At 36.2% G+C, this 16,433-nt stretch overlaps 1 protein-coding gene across 7 annotated transcripts in view; it reads right to left on the bottom strand.

The window, feature by feature from the left end:
* The window catches only part of LOC115221198 (phospholipid transfer protein C2CD2L), a 175,278-nt gene extending 159,070 nt beyond the window's left edge, over positions 1–16,208 (bottom strand). For all 7 annotated transcript variants that reach the window (XM_029791355.2, XM_029791356.2, XM_029791352.2 and 4 more), the window contains exon 1: positions 15,607–16,208. In XM_029791355.2, coding sequence (XP_029647215.1) covers positions 15,607–16,038 — 432 coding nt within the window. In that variant the 5' untranslated portion in view covers positions 16,039–16,208. The remainder of the gene's footprint in view (positions 1–15,606) is intronic.
* Between the last annotated feature and the right edge of the window lie 225 nt (positions 16,209–16,433).

Here is a 16,433-nt window from a genome sequence, read left to right as displayed (position 1 = left end):
CAGTGCGTGACCTGGGTATTCACATGAGTGATGACGTGACCTTTCATGTACATGTTGCTAAACTGGCAATAAAATGTAGACGGCTGGCTGGATGGATTCTCAGAACCTTTTAGAACAAGAGAACAAGAAACCATGATGGTCCTCTGGAGGACACTTGTCCTAAGCCACTTTGACTATTGCTCTCAGTTATGGTCACCATCCAGTGTCAAGTTGATCACAGAGCTCGAGGCGATCCAGCGTAGCTACACGAAGAAGATAGCCTCTATGCAGAATGTAAGCTATAATACCCAATTATTAAGACACAAGTGTTTTTTTATTGCAATGCAATTAACTTACCTAGTGTATTAAATATCAAACTGATTGATTCTATCCCTTTCACCTACGACCTCAGCTACGTCAGCCGAAAGTAAAATCAACAGAGGATCACCTATCTACCTACAAACGCTGCTGCCCTATGTCCATTTTTATAGCTGCAACCACATTATATATACCGTACTTAACACACACCATGACACACCACAACGAGATGGACTATTCATTATAATACATCAGTTCCACACATTTACCCTGGTTCCATTTCGGACAACTGCACAAACATTTGCCATTTGACACATGTATGTAAACAAATTCCTTTCTTAAAAATTTCACTTCATTTTCTTTTTCAATTTATGTTTCTAGACACTTTACACAAATATTTCATTAAACAACTAAAACACTTGCCATTTGGAACATGTACGTAAACTACTTTCATTCTTACAAATCTCACTTTATTTTCTTGCTTTTAACTCAAGTTTCAATACACTTTACACACTCTTTCGCTATACTTGCATAAACAATTTCTTTCAGCTGCAAATATTTCTTTCTTTTCCTGCCACGGTCAACATTTTTCCACATTTCATTCACATTACAATTTCTATCTTTAAGTAACTTTCACCCTTTCTTTTTCACATAAAATGACACCGAAAAAGAGAAGTTGCCTCGGCCGCCATGCTGCAGCAGCAGCGGCGCAAAAGGCGATTATTGCAAACGAGTCTTCCGACAAAAACGCTTTCAGACTTTCACAGAGTGCCTTACGTTCAGCAGAATCACGAGCTGCTGAAAATTTACAACAGCGCAACACATGCCGAGCAAAAGTGGCTTCATACGATGCTGCTTCCAGGGCTTCAGAGGGTTCGGAAACAAGGTCGAAGCGCATGGCCATAAAGGCTGCTGCTGTTGCTGCACAAAGGGCCACTCAACTGGCTACAAATGCTGCGGCTAATGCTGCTTCAACATTTTTGGAACATTTACAACTACCGACCACTCACCTTCATACGAACGAGGCGCATTGCACTGCTTCCATGCCTTCTCAACATGCAGACGGCCAGTACATTACCATTGCAAACTTCGCTTCTGCTACTCATGCGACACATTCCCACGACTCAGACCAGCAACCTTCTACATTCCAGTGGAACAGTCGACGGCGCAAGGCTATTCACAGTCTGACGAGTCCAAACAGCCCTTACTCGCATCTACGGGCTTTCAAGTATGAGCCCAACTTCAATTACTCGATGCACGCTGACATAAATATTGGGGAAATGTGCTTCAATTGCCAATTCTGCAATGCTAAAAAGTGGGCTAGGGAACTACCTGCAATGTGCTGCTTAAACGGTAAGGTCAGCTTGCCCCCTCTTCGGGAGCTGCCAGACCCTTTGAAGGAATTACTTAATGGTTCCACCTCAAGGTCATCAAAATTCCTTCAACTCGTCAGGAAGTACAATTGTGCATTTCAGATGACTTCTTTCGGGGTTAACGTTGTCAGAGAAACTGGTTGGATGCCTACTTTGAAGGTCCAGGGCCAGGTGTGCAACCTCGCATTCGATTCTTACACCATTCTACGAGGAGGGAGGAACCCCTTTACACGGCTTTCTTATACACTTACAAATACATTCATTTGCCGTAAACTTATATCAATATTTGCCTGAATAATCATCATAATTCACTGCAGTCATTAACAGTACTTTCAAGCAATTCAGCCCCGAGCAATGCCGGGCAAATCTGCTAATAATATATATATATATATATATATACAATCTTTGCATATTTAGATATAATTATATATAATATATATATATACAATCTTTGCAAACATTGCTTTAACAATAAATTAGTTAATTAATTAGTTAATAAATTATATGAATTGGTATTATCTGGAAGTTGATGATTGAAAGGAATCTATTCCTCCATTTTCTTATTTTGTATATATATATATATAATTTTTTTCATTTTATCTAGTTTCAGCTCATGAGCTGTGGCCATGCTGGGACACTGCCATTTGGTGTTACTACGTGATTTTACTTCACGAATGCTTTTTTTTCTTTATATATATATATAATTATATATATATATATATATAATATATATATACATATATAATACACACACACACACACCACACACACATATATATATATATATATATATATATACATATATAATATACACACACACACACACATATATATATATCCATATATATACACACACACACACATATATATATCCATATACACACACACACACCACACACACACACACATATATATATATCCATATATATACACACACACACACATATATATATCCATATATACACACACACACACACACACATATATATCCATATATACACACACACACACACACATATCCATATACACACACACACACACATATCCATATATACACCCACACACACACACACATATATCCATATATACACACACACACACACACATATATATATATATATATATTATATATATATATATATATATATATACATATATATATACACATACATATATTATATATATCACATATTTCAACATACAAGATGACTGATAGATTACAAAACCCTCTGCGTACAGGCTAACTTTTGCAACAACAGGTATCTTTAGAAATATTGGTCATATAAAAATGATTTTATTGCAAATGTTTTTTTAACCTACTTTATCCTCAGAAATTAAAATAAACGAAATAATAAATCCCTTTCTATGTTATATTTTTGCATGCATGCATTGCCTAAAAGGGAACCTGATTCTTCTTCTTTATCAAAACTTTACTGCTAACGACAATACAATAATGGTGCTTCATATGACTGAAATGTTCTAAACAGTTACAGTCAGCCTGGTGTATTAATAACCAGACAATAAGTGTAAGCCAGTGATTCCAGAAATTCCAAGCTGGAAAGCACAGCCTTGAAGATGAGCCTTGTCCTGAAAGATGTGTAGCGCTTGACAAAGACATCCTGCAAACCTTGGTGGAGCAAAATCCCATTGTAACTGTTGAGGAACTAACAGAGAAGCTTGGATTTGGTTATTGAACCATTCCTTGACACCTGCACGCCATTGGAAAAGTCAGAAAATTGCGTCAATGTATTCCTCACAAATTTTCCAAGTCTAACCCTGTGCAGAGAGTGAATGTGTGCTCTTCTTTGCTGTCACATCTCATGAATGAACCTTTTTGGGACCGAAAAGTGACTAGTGACGAGAAATGGGTTCTCTGTGTGAAAATGTCAAATGCTGAAGGCAGTGGGTAGGGAGAGGAGAAACACCAGCACCTCAGGCTAAGGAAGGTCTTCACCCACATATGTTGTTGCTATCTTTTTGGTGTGATGTGAATGGTTTAGTCTATTTGAACTTTTAAATCCAAACCAAAACGATAACAAAGGAGATCTACTGTGAGCAGCTTGAGTGGCTTAAGTCAATGCTAGAAATAAAACGACCATCTTTGGTTTCATGACGAAAGATGTTCTTCCATCAGGATAATGCTTGGCCACATACAGCGAGGATGACATTCCAAAGGTTGGAGCAGTTTGAATGGGAAACAATGCCCAACCCACCATATTCACTGGACATTGCCCCATCTGATTATCATTTATTCTACAGTCTTCAAAATCATTTGGATGGAAAAAATATGAATTCTGTAGAATAGTACTGGAGGAGTATTTTCTGTCACAGACAAAATGAATTTTGGAAGAGGGACCTTGCAAGTCTACCTGATAGATGGAAGAGCATTGTAGAAAATGAAGGAGAGTATATTTTAGATTACAAAAGAACTTTGTTTATTTTAATTTTGAATAATAAAAGAAGTATAAAAAAAACTGCATTATTTATGGGATCCAATAGTTGTGCATATACACACTAACAAGAATTCTTCCTGCTGAGGGAGATTAGGAGCATTCTTGTTGACACAAAAGGTAATGACTTTGTTGACTACCTCCAGGTCATCTTTGATGAGTCAGAACTCCAGAACTCCATGATCAAAGGTAGTCCAACATGACCAACATGTCTATTTTGTCACATGTAATGTATTTATGATGACAACCGTTTCCAATCTGTTCTTCCTTTTTTCGAAATAGTAGAGTGTGGCTTTATGGAGATTTTACTGCAAATTTTTGTAGGGTGAGCAGTCCTGAAGAGGGTTCCTCAATATTAATTTGATCCCATCTGGTCAACAACTGGACTCTGTCTTTACATTCACAGTCTTGTGATCATGTTGGAGTATAACTTCAAGGTTTTATATCAAACCCAGAATTACGTCGAGTATTTATTGAACTTTGTTTAGGGAATCATTAAGTTTAACTTTAAGCATAAAGGGACATAACTCAATGTAAATCACTACCTCAACATATTATTTGCTGCTGAGATTTTACACCAATATATTCACACACACAGTGGGGTTTGCACAGTTTCTGTCAATCAAAATACTCACAAACTATTTGTCAATCCATGACTATAGTATAAGACATTGGTTCAAGGCACCACATAGTGGAAATGAACCTATTGTTGAGAAGCAAAATTCTTAACATTATCAAGTCTGTTACCACAGAAGGATTTTCAAAATCATCATCATCATCATCGTTTAATGTCCGTTCTCCATGCTAGCATGGGTTGGACGGTTCGACGTAAATCATAATTTAATAATTAATATGAAATACACTAATGTAATACTCATATTTCCTTTTTGGACTAATTTATACAAATTCATGTTAATTTTTGCTGATGATTACTATAACTTTGTAAATGATAACTATGATATCAAACATTTTAAACAAATAATGATGAAAAAAGATATAAAACAAAGAATAAAACTGCAGATGTTTCCATAAATTGTGACATTTTACTACTAATTAGACAAATTAACATTTTAATTATTAAAGAAAAGAGTTATTATATTTGCTTTGTACTTAAATAAACATTACAAAAAATATAGGACCAAGTTTATAAAAAATAATGGATAGTGAAAAAAAAATGTATTTCAAAATTGAAATTTTGACTGTTGTAAATAATGGTAAATTATTCCAGGAATTGTAAAACAATATATTGTTTAAAAGGGAAAAATTATCTTCATTCAAAGATTTGATTATTGGAATTAAAATGGTTTTCTAAAACCAACTAAGACGTTGAATGAATACAGGTGATAAGACTAATTAATTAATCGTCTGGAAACCGTTCAGCGACGTGCAACCAAGAGAATACCCTTCATCAGGCATTTGCCATATTCTGAACGCCTTACTTCTCTGGGCATGGATACCTTGAAACTCCAATGTCTGGCAGCTGACTTGGCAGACACCCATGAAATTATTAACCATCTTACTAACACTAACTCTGAGCACCTTTTCAAACTCCACCTGTCTAACACCCGTGGACATGTTTACAAAGTCAGAAAACAGCACAGCTCCCATGACTTTTGGAAACATTTTTTCACGTTGAGAGTTGCTGAAGCATGGAACAAACTGCCAGCATTAGTTGTTAGTTGTCGGAGCACTGCATCCTTGAAAACTTCCATGCTTTCTGAGATTCACCAACACTACACCTGATTTTCTCCCCTCCATACACACGCAAGCATGTATCTGACTCATACACTGTTCACTTCCCAGACATTTGTACATTACTGCATATGCTTTATATGCACTTTTGACAAGTTGTGGTGCACCTGAGCACTGTATACAATAATTTCATTATTATTATCATTATTATTATTAAAGACTATATGTGTAGGTGGAAGAGATAAAAAAAAATGAACAAGCACAAGCAGGAAAAAGAAAGAATGAAGGAAATTGGGGAGAGGGAGAGGAGAGAGTATTATCTTTAGAGGCGGTGGTGGTGATGATGATGAAACATTTCTTGTCCATGGCATCTGTTCTGCCTTACTGCTACTGATGGCAAGAGACAAGATATTAAGTCTATTTAAACACAGGATTAGGAAATATTATTTAGTACCACGGAAATAAAAAAAAGAAAAAGGCTTTTAAATAGAAAGACTGAATATTCTTCTCACTGCAGTATTTACCTTACACATCTGAATCATACAGTACATCTGTATGACATATATATATATATATATATATAAATATATATATATTGTAGGAGCATTTGTCTATTAGAAGTATTTTCTTAGTTCACTTTGAATTTAATCCATTTTGTATTTGCCTTGATAATGTGTTAGCATATATTTTGGAATATATCAACGTGACTGGTATTTTATAGCTTTTTCAGTATCTAAATACGCTGTCACAAGAGAAACAGTCATTGGTAATGCATGGTGTAATCCCCAATAAAAGATGGGTTTTTCTCCGTTCTTATTCTTGTCTTATATGCTGAATTCCTTGAAATTCTTCTCAGCAATATTTGGATTTACTTGCATTTATTGGTATCTGATTGTTTGGTATAGTTAACCAAATTTGTTTAACACAGTGACTGGATTTATTAATCCCTTTTACTTCTTATTAGTTATATATATATATGTATATATTGGCCAAAAAGTTCACTTGTCTTTGCAGACATTGAACTTCAAGCACTCTAATAAGTAGCTAACTCCAGCATGTGTACTTGTTAGAAACTTGACATTTCAACATTGATTGATGCAAACTTGCAATGAGCCAAGTTGTATTTTATGTGCTTCAGATCACCCTGAAAAATCATATGTATGTACATACATACATGCATACATACATACATACATCATACATACATACATACATACATACATGCATACATACATGCATGCATGCATGCATGCATACATACATACATACATACATACATACATACATACATACATATAATTGACTTCATGAATTAGAGACACACCATGATCTTGAAGGAAACTCCTTCACCGTTCTCCATCCGTCACTGAAGATCCAACTCATAACAGCCAGGAAGAATCTTGATGATGCTTACTTGAATGCCAGGTCAACTTTATCAACAGCAAAATTAGCAACCTATCCAAAGAGCACATTAGTACAAAACACCATCTCACCTGGAAATCCATCAAAGACCTATCAGGCAAAATTTCTGGGTCATCAATTAGAATTAAAGGGGGATCAGCTAAGAAGCGTTTAGAAAATTGGTCAATTCATTTTAAAAACCTTCTTGGAAAGACTGCCAAAATCCCTGATAACCCCACTCTTCCAAGTATGCCTATATCAGATACGCTGGACATCAACACCTCCCCTTTTACCATATTTGAACTAACAGCAGCCACTAAACAACTGAAGGCCTCGAAAACATTTGGTCCTGACAACATCCCAGCTATAATTTGGAAGGATGGTAGATTTCACGTACTTTTGCTCAATCTTTGCAACCACACACTTTCCACTTTTATAGCTCCAAAGATCTAGCACCAATCTCAAATCATCCCAATACCCCAAAAAGGCGATTTATCCCTCGTCACCAACTACAGGCGTATATCTTTAATGTCAATGGCTGCAAAATTGTACAACAAACTGATTCTAAACTGTCTTGTCCTTTTTGTTGAACCTTTGCTCCGAAAGAACCAAAATGGATTCAGACATGGGCGCTCAACGTTGAGCCAAATACTATGCCTATGCAGACTTATTGAAGAATCAAAAGCATTTAATTGCGATCTTGCAATGGTGTTTGTAGACTTTTCTAAAGCGTTCAGCTCTGTAGATAGGTACAAGATGTTTGAAATCCTTAAGCTCTATGGGATTCCAGACAAAATCATTTCTGCCATCAAGGTCCTCTACACAGATACGTCTTCAACCATCTTAACCCCTGATGGAGAAACATCATCTTTCTCAATCAAAGCTGGAATACTGCAGGGAGACACACTCGCCCCATTTCTCTTCATCATTGTCGTTGACTATGTGCTACGTATGTCAGTTGATACCATTTCTGGCAAGGGCTTTGAAATAAAAACCTAGAAGTTCCAGACACCCAGCTGAATACTTAACAGACACTGACTTTGCTGACAACATTGCTCTTATCAGTGATCCTCTCTCCAATGCCCAGTCTCTTTTACAATCTCTTGAACAAGCCTCAAATTGTGTAGGTCTTTACTTCAATGCATTCAAGACTGAATATGTAAACAAGTGCCTGTCCAACAGTGATTTCATCATCCATACACTCAACAATACTCCCTTAAATATGGTTTCTGATTACAAATATCTTGGGTCATACATATCATCATCTGGAAAAGATTTTCTAACTAGAAAGGGTATGGTCTGGTCAGCCTGTAATGATATGCATAAGATCTGGTCATCAAATCTAAGTAGAGATTTCAAGCTTAAAATCTTCAAAGCCACAGTCGAACCAATTCTACTGTATGGCTCAGAAACCTGGACATTATCAAAGAAGCTCAAAATCTCTTGTGGAAGCGTCATCCAACCAAAGTACAACTATATGGGAAACTACCACTTGTATAATCTCTTGTGAAAGGTAGGAGAGTCCAGTTTGCTGGACATTGTTGTAGAGCTGAAAGCGAGGCAATTTCTACTCTTCTCCTCTGGAAGCTATCTACTCATGATACCAGAGGGCGCACACTCTCCTACTCTGATGTAATCTCCAGGGATACAGGCATCCAGCAACAGGACCTCTCTGATGCTATGATGGACCGTGAAGTCTGGCGTAGCATAGTAAATTCCATTGTCTCGACCACGGTCGAACAATGATGATGTACACACACACACACACACACACACATATATATATATACATAATATAGACAAGATTCAGTGGAATAAGGTACTTTACCGACCTTGGTACAGCAGTTCTGGAAGAATGATATTTGGGTAATGTATGCAGTTAGATTGGACTCAACTGAATATTTAATCCACTTTTGAGCTATTCCGACATGTGCATTTTATTAAATATACACAGTCCATAATATACTTTGGAATATGCAAGGGACATGTTCTGAGATAGGCGAATTAGAAATAAATAGGAAACAATTGATGGACAGGAGTGGCTGTGTGGTAAGTAGCTTGCTCACCAACCACATGGTTCCGAGTTCAGTCGAACAATGATGATGATTAGCAAGAAAAACATTCAGCAATCTTTCATTCATGAGCCCAAGAGCTGCCTAACCACTTGGCCATACATACATTTTGGTATATATATGTGTGTGTGTATATATATATATATATATATATATATACATACACACACATATACATATACTAGCTGGGCCCCGAGCCATCAGAAATGACAGCTAATTGTAATATTTTATATATAAATAAGGTACAAAACCAAGTTTTTAGTTTAATGATTCTTTTACTACCAAACTTGTGAAAAATCTATCAGTAACTAACATCCTTTGACTACTTGTTTCCTTCGAAAGAATTTTCAAGCTTTTCTTCCTTCTTGTCTGACTTAAGGCCACATAAAGCTGGCCGTGACTAAATACAGGAGCTGGCAAGTAAATACCAAATCTACAGAGTTGAAATGCTGTTTGATTTTTCTTTTCAGCTTTGAATGTTCACCATCCCACTTCCATTGCACACACACAAACACACACACAAACATTCACATACCTCCCTTTTACATACACACGCATAAACTCACACAGAGTTGAAATGCTGTTTGATTTATCTTTTTCACTGTACAGTTTCCATCATCCCACTACAAAATTTGCCATCACTCCTTCCTGCTTTATTCATCTATCACTCCTTCCTTTCTCATTCATATGTTGTGACAGAGAAAAACACAAGAGTATTATTATAGTAGATTATCTCGGTAACCATGGGAGCTATAGAAAAAATACAAAGCCCAGCAACACCACCAGATCATTCTACGCTTCTGTGTAATTTTTTGCACACTTCCATCCAGTCATTTGACTGTGAATCTCAAGATAAGAAAATATACAAGAAAGAATTGTCCATGTCAAATTTATATGTACATGTGTATATATATATATATAAAGACTTGTTTTATTTATATTCCTGAGCGCCATACTAATACAATTGTTTGTTTGTATTCCACCTGCCTTCGTCTTTTGTCTATTTTCATAAAGCCTCCCGTTATATATATATATATCTATATATATATATATATACACACACACACATACCATAGAAAGTTAGGAGATATGAGAGGTGAACACACACACACATATATATATATATATATATATTATATATATATATATATATATATATATATGACAGTATATATTCTTTCAGTTCCGTCTACCAAATCCACTCACAAAGCTTTGATTGGCGCGATGCTATAGTAGAAGTCACTTGTCCAAGGTGCCTTGCAGTGGAAGTGAACCTGGAACCATATGGTTGGGAAGCAAGCTTCTTACCACACAGTCATGCTAGCACCTATATATATATACATATATATATATATGCAACTGATAATTGCAAAATGAATGAAGGTAGATATTGAAACGATCGTAGGCATTGCATGATTGACAATTATGTGAATAAATTCATTTTGTTGTACTCAAACTCTCCATTTTCTTTATATCATACTTCATACATATATATGCATACATATATGTAAATACATACATATATTCATACACACACCACATATAAATATACATACATGCATATATACACACAAATACACACATAAATATATATACATATATACATACAGATTGCGCACACACAACACACTCACACACATATACGTACATGTATACATACATACAAGGTGGCACCAAAAGGTTTTTGGACTAGTTATGTTTAATAAAAAATAACTTATTTTACCTGAGTTTTAACATCATCTTCAAAATAATCACCTTTTTGCATTAATGCACCGACCCCCACCATTCCTGTCACATTTGTAATCTGTAAGTGAGTCAAGTATCTTCTGCAATTTGCTCTGCATCTTGACAACAGTGTTTAAACAGAGACCTTTGAGCTGCATTTTCAACTCAAGGAAGAGATGGAAGTTCACAGGTGCTGAATCTAGCGAACAGGACAGATCTAGGTGTGGAAGGGATACTATTTTGTTTTTGATGAGAAAGTCACGAGTGAGAAGAGCTTGGGGAAGAATCCAGTTCTTCACACTCTACAGATCCAGTCGCTTTCACTGAATGTCCTCCCTCAGATGCTTGTGGTAGAGCTCTCAATTGATGGTCTGGTCCTGGGGGACTCAATGCACAACACCACATTTCCAAGGGTGATGCTTGTGGCTGGTCTTCCAGATTGCTCATTGTCTTCCTGGGACATTCTTCTACTTCCAAAGAGCTTGTGCCACTCAAAACATTGTGCATGACCCATTACCTCATTGCTGTAAGCTTGCTGAAGCATGCTCGATGCCTCTGTAGCAAATGCACCAAGTTTAATGCAAAATTTCATGCTGGCTCCTTGTTGTCCATGGCAAAATCACTGACTACAGCATACATGTGATTGCAAAGTCACAAATTTCATAACTTGCGAAGTAAACACTGCAATGTCACTTGGCACACTACTTCAGGAAGGTCACTGCTAGCTCTGACGGTGCAAGCAACCATCTATGGCCATCTGTTGGCACACAACAGACTAGTCCAGGAACTTCTTGATACTACCTTGTACATACATATGTACATCATATAAGAGTCCAACAGTCTAATTTAAAAAAAATTTTTCTTATGAGACTAATCCCACAAACGATTTACAGACAAGTCCACAGAATGGACACAAGAGAGGATACATATATAAACAGACATATATACATACATGCACATACACACATATACCCTCACACATGTATATGTATACATACATGTATATATGTACACATAAATATACTCTCACATGTATATACACTCAAATGCTTACACGCATATAACCTCACACGTTTATATACATGTGTATATTTATATATATATATATATATCATAAATTCAGGGTGAATACTTGATAAATGTAAGCACCTGTAAATGCCAGCTAGTGGCAGAGGTGAGAGGACATCAATGTATCAAGTGAAATAAAACAGAGCACATCCTTTGTGTTCTGTTTTATTTCATTTGATACATATATATATATATATATATACATACACTCATACAAGTATACATTCATACACACGTATATACACTCACACATATGTATAATGTACCTTCAAGAGGTATAGAAGTGAAGAAGAGAGAGAAAAAGAGAGAAATATACTAAGTGAAACTGAAAGAGTTTGTGGTGGGAAGAAGAAGATAAAAAGATTTAAAAAGGGAAAACGAAATATTGCAAAAACAATAATGACAATGATAAAAGGCTGAAAATTTAGGAAGAGGGCATGCTGATGACCGAATCATCATCATCATCATCATCATTTAATGTCTGTTCCCATGCTGTCCTGGGCTGGACAGTTTGACAGGAACTGTCCAGACTCCAATTGTCAGTTGTGGTACAGTTTCTATGGCTGGATGCTCTTCGTAACACCAACCACTTTACAGGGTGTGCTGGGTGCTTTTTACATGCCACTGTCACAGGTGCATTTACACAGCACAAGTACATTTTATGTGGCACTGGTACCTGTAAAGTACAAGCCTTTAAGTAAGGATGAAAGCAATTTTACATAACTTTACATGTCTTCTCAAGTACAGCAAATCATCACAATTGCCAGTCCCTTGTCATTTCCTCAGTGAGGCTCAGCATCTTTCCAAAGTCCAAAATCAACTTTCCAATATTTGGCATAGCTCTATCAAACCATGTTCTTTTTTTTTTATTCTATAACTGAAACAAGCTGCTTGCTTTTTGTGAAAGCAGTATGTATAATTCTTGTACACTCTACACTGAATTCCTCTGAATTGCCTTTGTCTAATCTTTCAGTTACTTGGTGTATGCATGTGTGTGTGTGTGAGCTCAAACATTCATTGAAAGTATCTTTCCTTAAGTTTTTATCCAAGATTCAATGATAAACAATATCATTTACACACACACATCCTCTCTGGTGATAAACTACTTTATCAGCAATACATTCAATGATAAATCACATCCTTACTTTTTCCCTTTTCAGTAAAACAACAGCTTGCCAAATTATCATAAACTAAGATTTTATCCTTAAATAGAAATTCTTCAAAGGAACCAACACTACAGAGGTGATGATGTCACCTCTTTATAAAGCTTCATCTCATCCTTTCTCTCATTTTCTTTGTAATTTACCACATACCAAGCTTTGTATATTTTAATATATATATATATATATATATATATGTAATATATATGTATATATACATACATATATATATATGTATATATACATACATATATATATATGTATATATACATACATATATATATATATGTATATATATATATATATATATAATATATATATATATATATATACACACACACACACACCACTAATATATATTAAAATTCTGAAAAGCATCATTTCATTTACAAGGTGGAAAATAGCCACTATATAGCTATTTCTGCCTAAATCTTCCTTAATTTGCTTCTACCATAACTAGCTTCCATCATCAACCTGTGTGTATATATTAACACCAACATTGATGGTCCTCATTTTAAAAATTTTTTATCAGAAATTTTCTTCGAAATAGAACAGAAGGAATGAAATTAAAAGAAAATTTGAGAATTCAATTAATTAATTTTGAAAATAAAGCGAAGAAAAGTTTTCAGTAAATTTTATGAAATAAAAAAAAATCAAATATTATCATTGCCTAGTTCACAGATATATTATAAAGTTTGAGGAAAAATAAAGCTAGTTGCAGTTTATTCTTAGATCAGTCCTGATCCCATGCATTGACCATTAAAAGTATCCACCCATGACAATCTTGTCTTTTTATATCTTACTAAATTATTATCTATATTGTCTTAATTTGGTAAGGTAATAGGGTGTGATTTGAGGGAGATTTTGTTGCTATTTCTTTCAAGTCAAGAACATGGGCAACCTTTTTTGAGAAGTGGGCCGTGTGAGACATGGCTCATCATCAGATGGGTCACATTGCTAAACATAACAAAGGTTATTATTCCTTAGGTGTGCCATTGACTACATATGCCCCACAGGCCATAAGTTGTCCATAATAGGTTTTATAGATTGCTTTCTTAATTTAACATAAGACCAGTAAAAGCGTATGCAATGGGTGGGTAGAGGAAATTAGACCCCACCCCAATACTTATTAGTTAGAGATTAAAATTTATCATTATAATCATTTGGAAGTAAAATCAGCAAGTGAAGAAGATTCAGTCCACAGCCGTCCAGTGTGAACTTTTCATAAGTTTTCTGACCATTGTCACACCACAAGGTTTAGTTTAGAGTTGAAATCTTCTCACCTGAAATAACTTCTACATGTTTTAAAACTTATTACAATCAAACTACACTTACAGGAAGCTCATACACACATACACACACACAATAGATTAACTACATACAAGTGCATATGTGCATATGTATCTGAATGTGCCCTTTTCTCCAAAACAAATAAATAAAGGAAGCATTTGATGGGGGTGGATATCGAAGAAACATATCCACCTTTATATGTGCCATGCCCTTTCTTTGCCTTTCTTCCACATCCATCCATCCATACGTAGCACACACACACACACACGCGCACACACACACACACACACACACACACACACACATACACACACACACACACAGAGTATTTGTGTAAAGCATTCATAAGAATTAGAAACTCTGATGGTCCTGCAACACAATGCACACTTTTACTAGTAAAGTGTTTTTATTTATATTTTTCGAGCTTTGGGAGGATAAAGGAAATCGGTGCCGGACAAGGAAGGAAAGAAATTGTTTTCACTTGTAAATGAAACCGACGTCTCTGGGCGGGAACCATCTGTTGACAGTTGCAGAGAAATACCGGGAAATAAACGACTAAAACTTGGCCCCGCTTTAACAGAGCGAAGGGAATGCGTTGTGATGTTCATGCCTTTACTGTGGGATGTTATTAGAAGCGTGAATGAATTGGTTTCAAAGTGGAAAAAAAAGGGGGGGGGGAAACCACGACTGAAACCGGTTCTGCGACCCAGAAAGTGTAAAAGGAAAGAGAAAGAAATATATAAACAATCCATTGTTTGCAGGGTTTGAAGCCGACAGATGCATTGTGAAGTAGTGGCGTTGATTATTTCTTCGTACTTGAGATTATTAAAGAGAGAAAAAAGTGTGAGAACGATTTCCAGTGAAGTCTGTCCGCAAACTGGCGACAGTGGAAATATCGATCGGTAAAGGGCAGATCGATACCCAAGAGCTTAATCGGTATTTGGTTCTATATGAATCCAGGAAGGATGAAAAGGGAAATTGTTTTCAACGAAGATTTAAACTCTTCAAACAAAAAGCAACAATAATAATAATAATAAAACGAAAGTAAAAAAAAGGGTTTGTTTTGTTGTTTACTCACCCCTAATTTTCTCGCTTGTTCGTTTAGTGACAATATCCAAGTGTCCACAATAATTGGGCAGGAATCCACTCGATTGTAAAACCAATCTAACAAAGCATTCAGCCAGAAGCATTTCTCGGTGAGTCCCGACGGAGAAGCTGTATTAAAGTTAGTTCTGTAGTCGGGGGCCTCACCGCTGCCCGAACACCGAATGAAGCCGCTCGTTTCGGCCCACGGGTCGTTGGCAGGGATTTTCAAGGGCCCGTGGAAGTGGAAAAATGCATTGACCAGCAGAATTATTGTGACAGCCCATCCTAACCAAGCCAGTAATAAAATATCGAGCAAATAATTCTGCCAAGTCAGATTGGCGTACATGGAACCTGCTGCCTCCGCCATTTTGGAGTATGTCTCCCCGACTCGGTAAAGTATCAAACGGATTGTTATATCTGCCATCAGTTAACCAATAGTCGGGCATTTCAGGTAAGCTGATACTCGTTTCGGTAAAGATAATTCCGCCCTTAACACCCATACAGAGAGCTTGCCACCAGATTTAGATGTTCACCATTCCAAGAACACATCCCCCTGCCAAGCGCTGCTTTCTGCCTGCTGCTTTCTTCGGCCAACTCCTCCCTCCATAACTCTTTACCTTTCTCTTACTCACCCTCTATGTCTCTCACTCTTTCACCCCTCTCGCTTATGTCTTTCTATCTTTCACTTACCGCCCTCTCTCTTGCACATATACACTCTCCCTCTTATTCACTCTCTTATACTTATTCTCTCTCACTTCTTCTCTATCACACAAACTATTACTCTATCTATTTTCACCCGCAGTTGTCAATGAACGCTAA

Source organism: Octopus sinensis, linkage group LG18 (assembly GCF_006345805.1).
Source record: "Octopus sinensis linkage group LG18, ASM634580v1, whole genome shotgun sequence".
NCBI classification, from domain to species: domain Eukaryota; kingdom Metazoa; phylum Mollusca; class Cephalopoda; order Octopoda; family Octopodidae; genus Octopus; species Octopus sinensis.
This window is presented reverse-complemented; position numbering and strand designations above follow the sequence as displayed.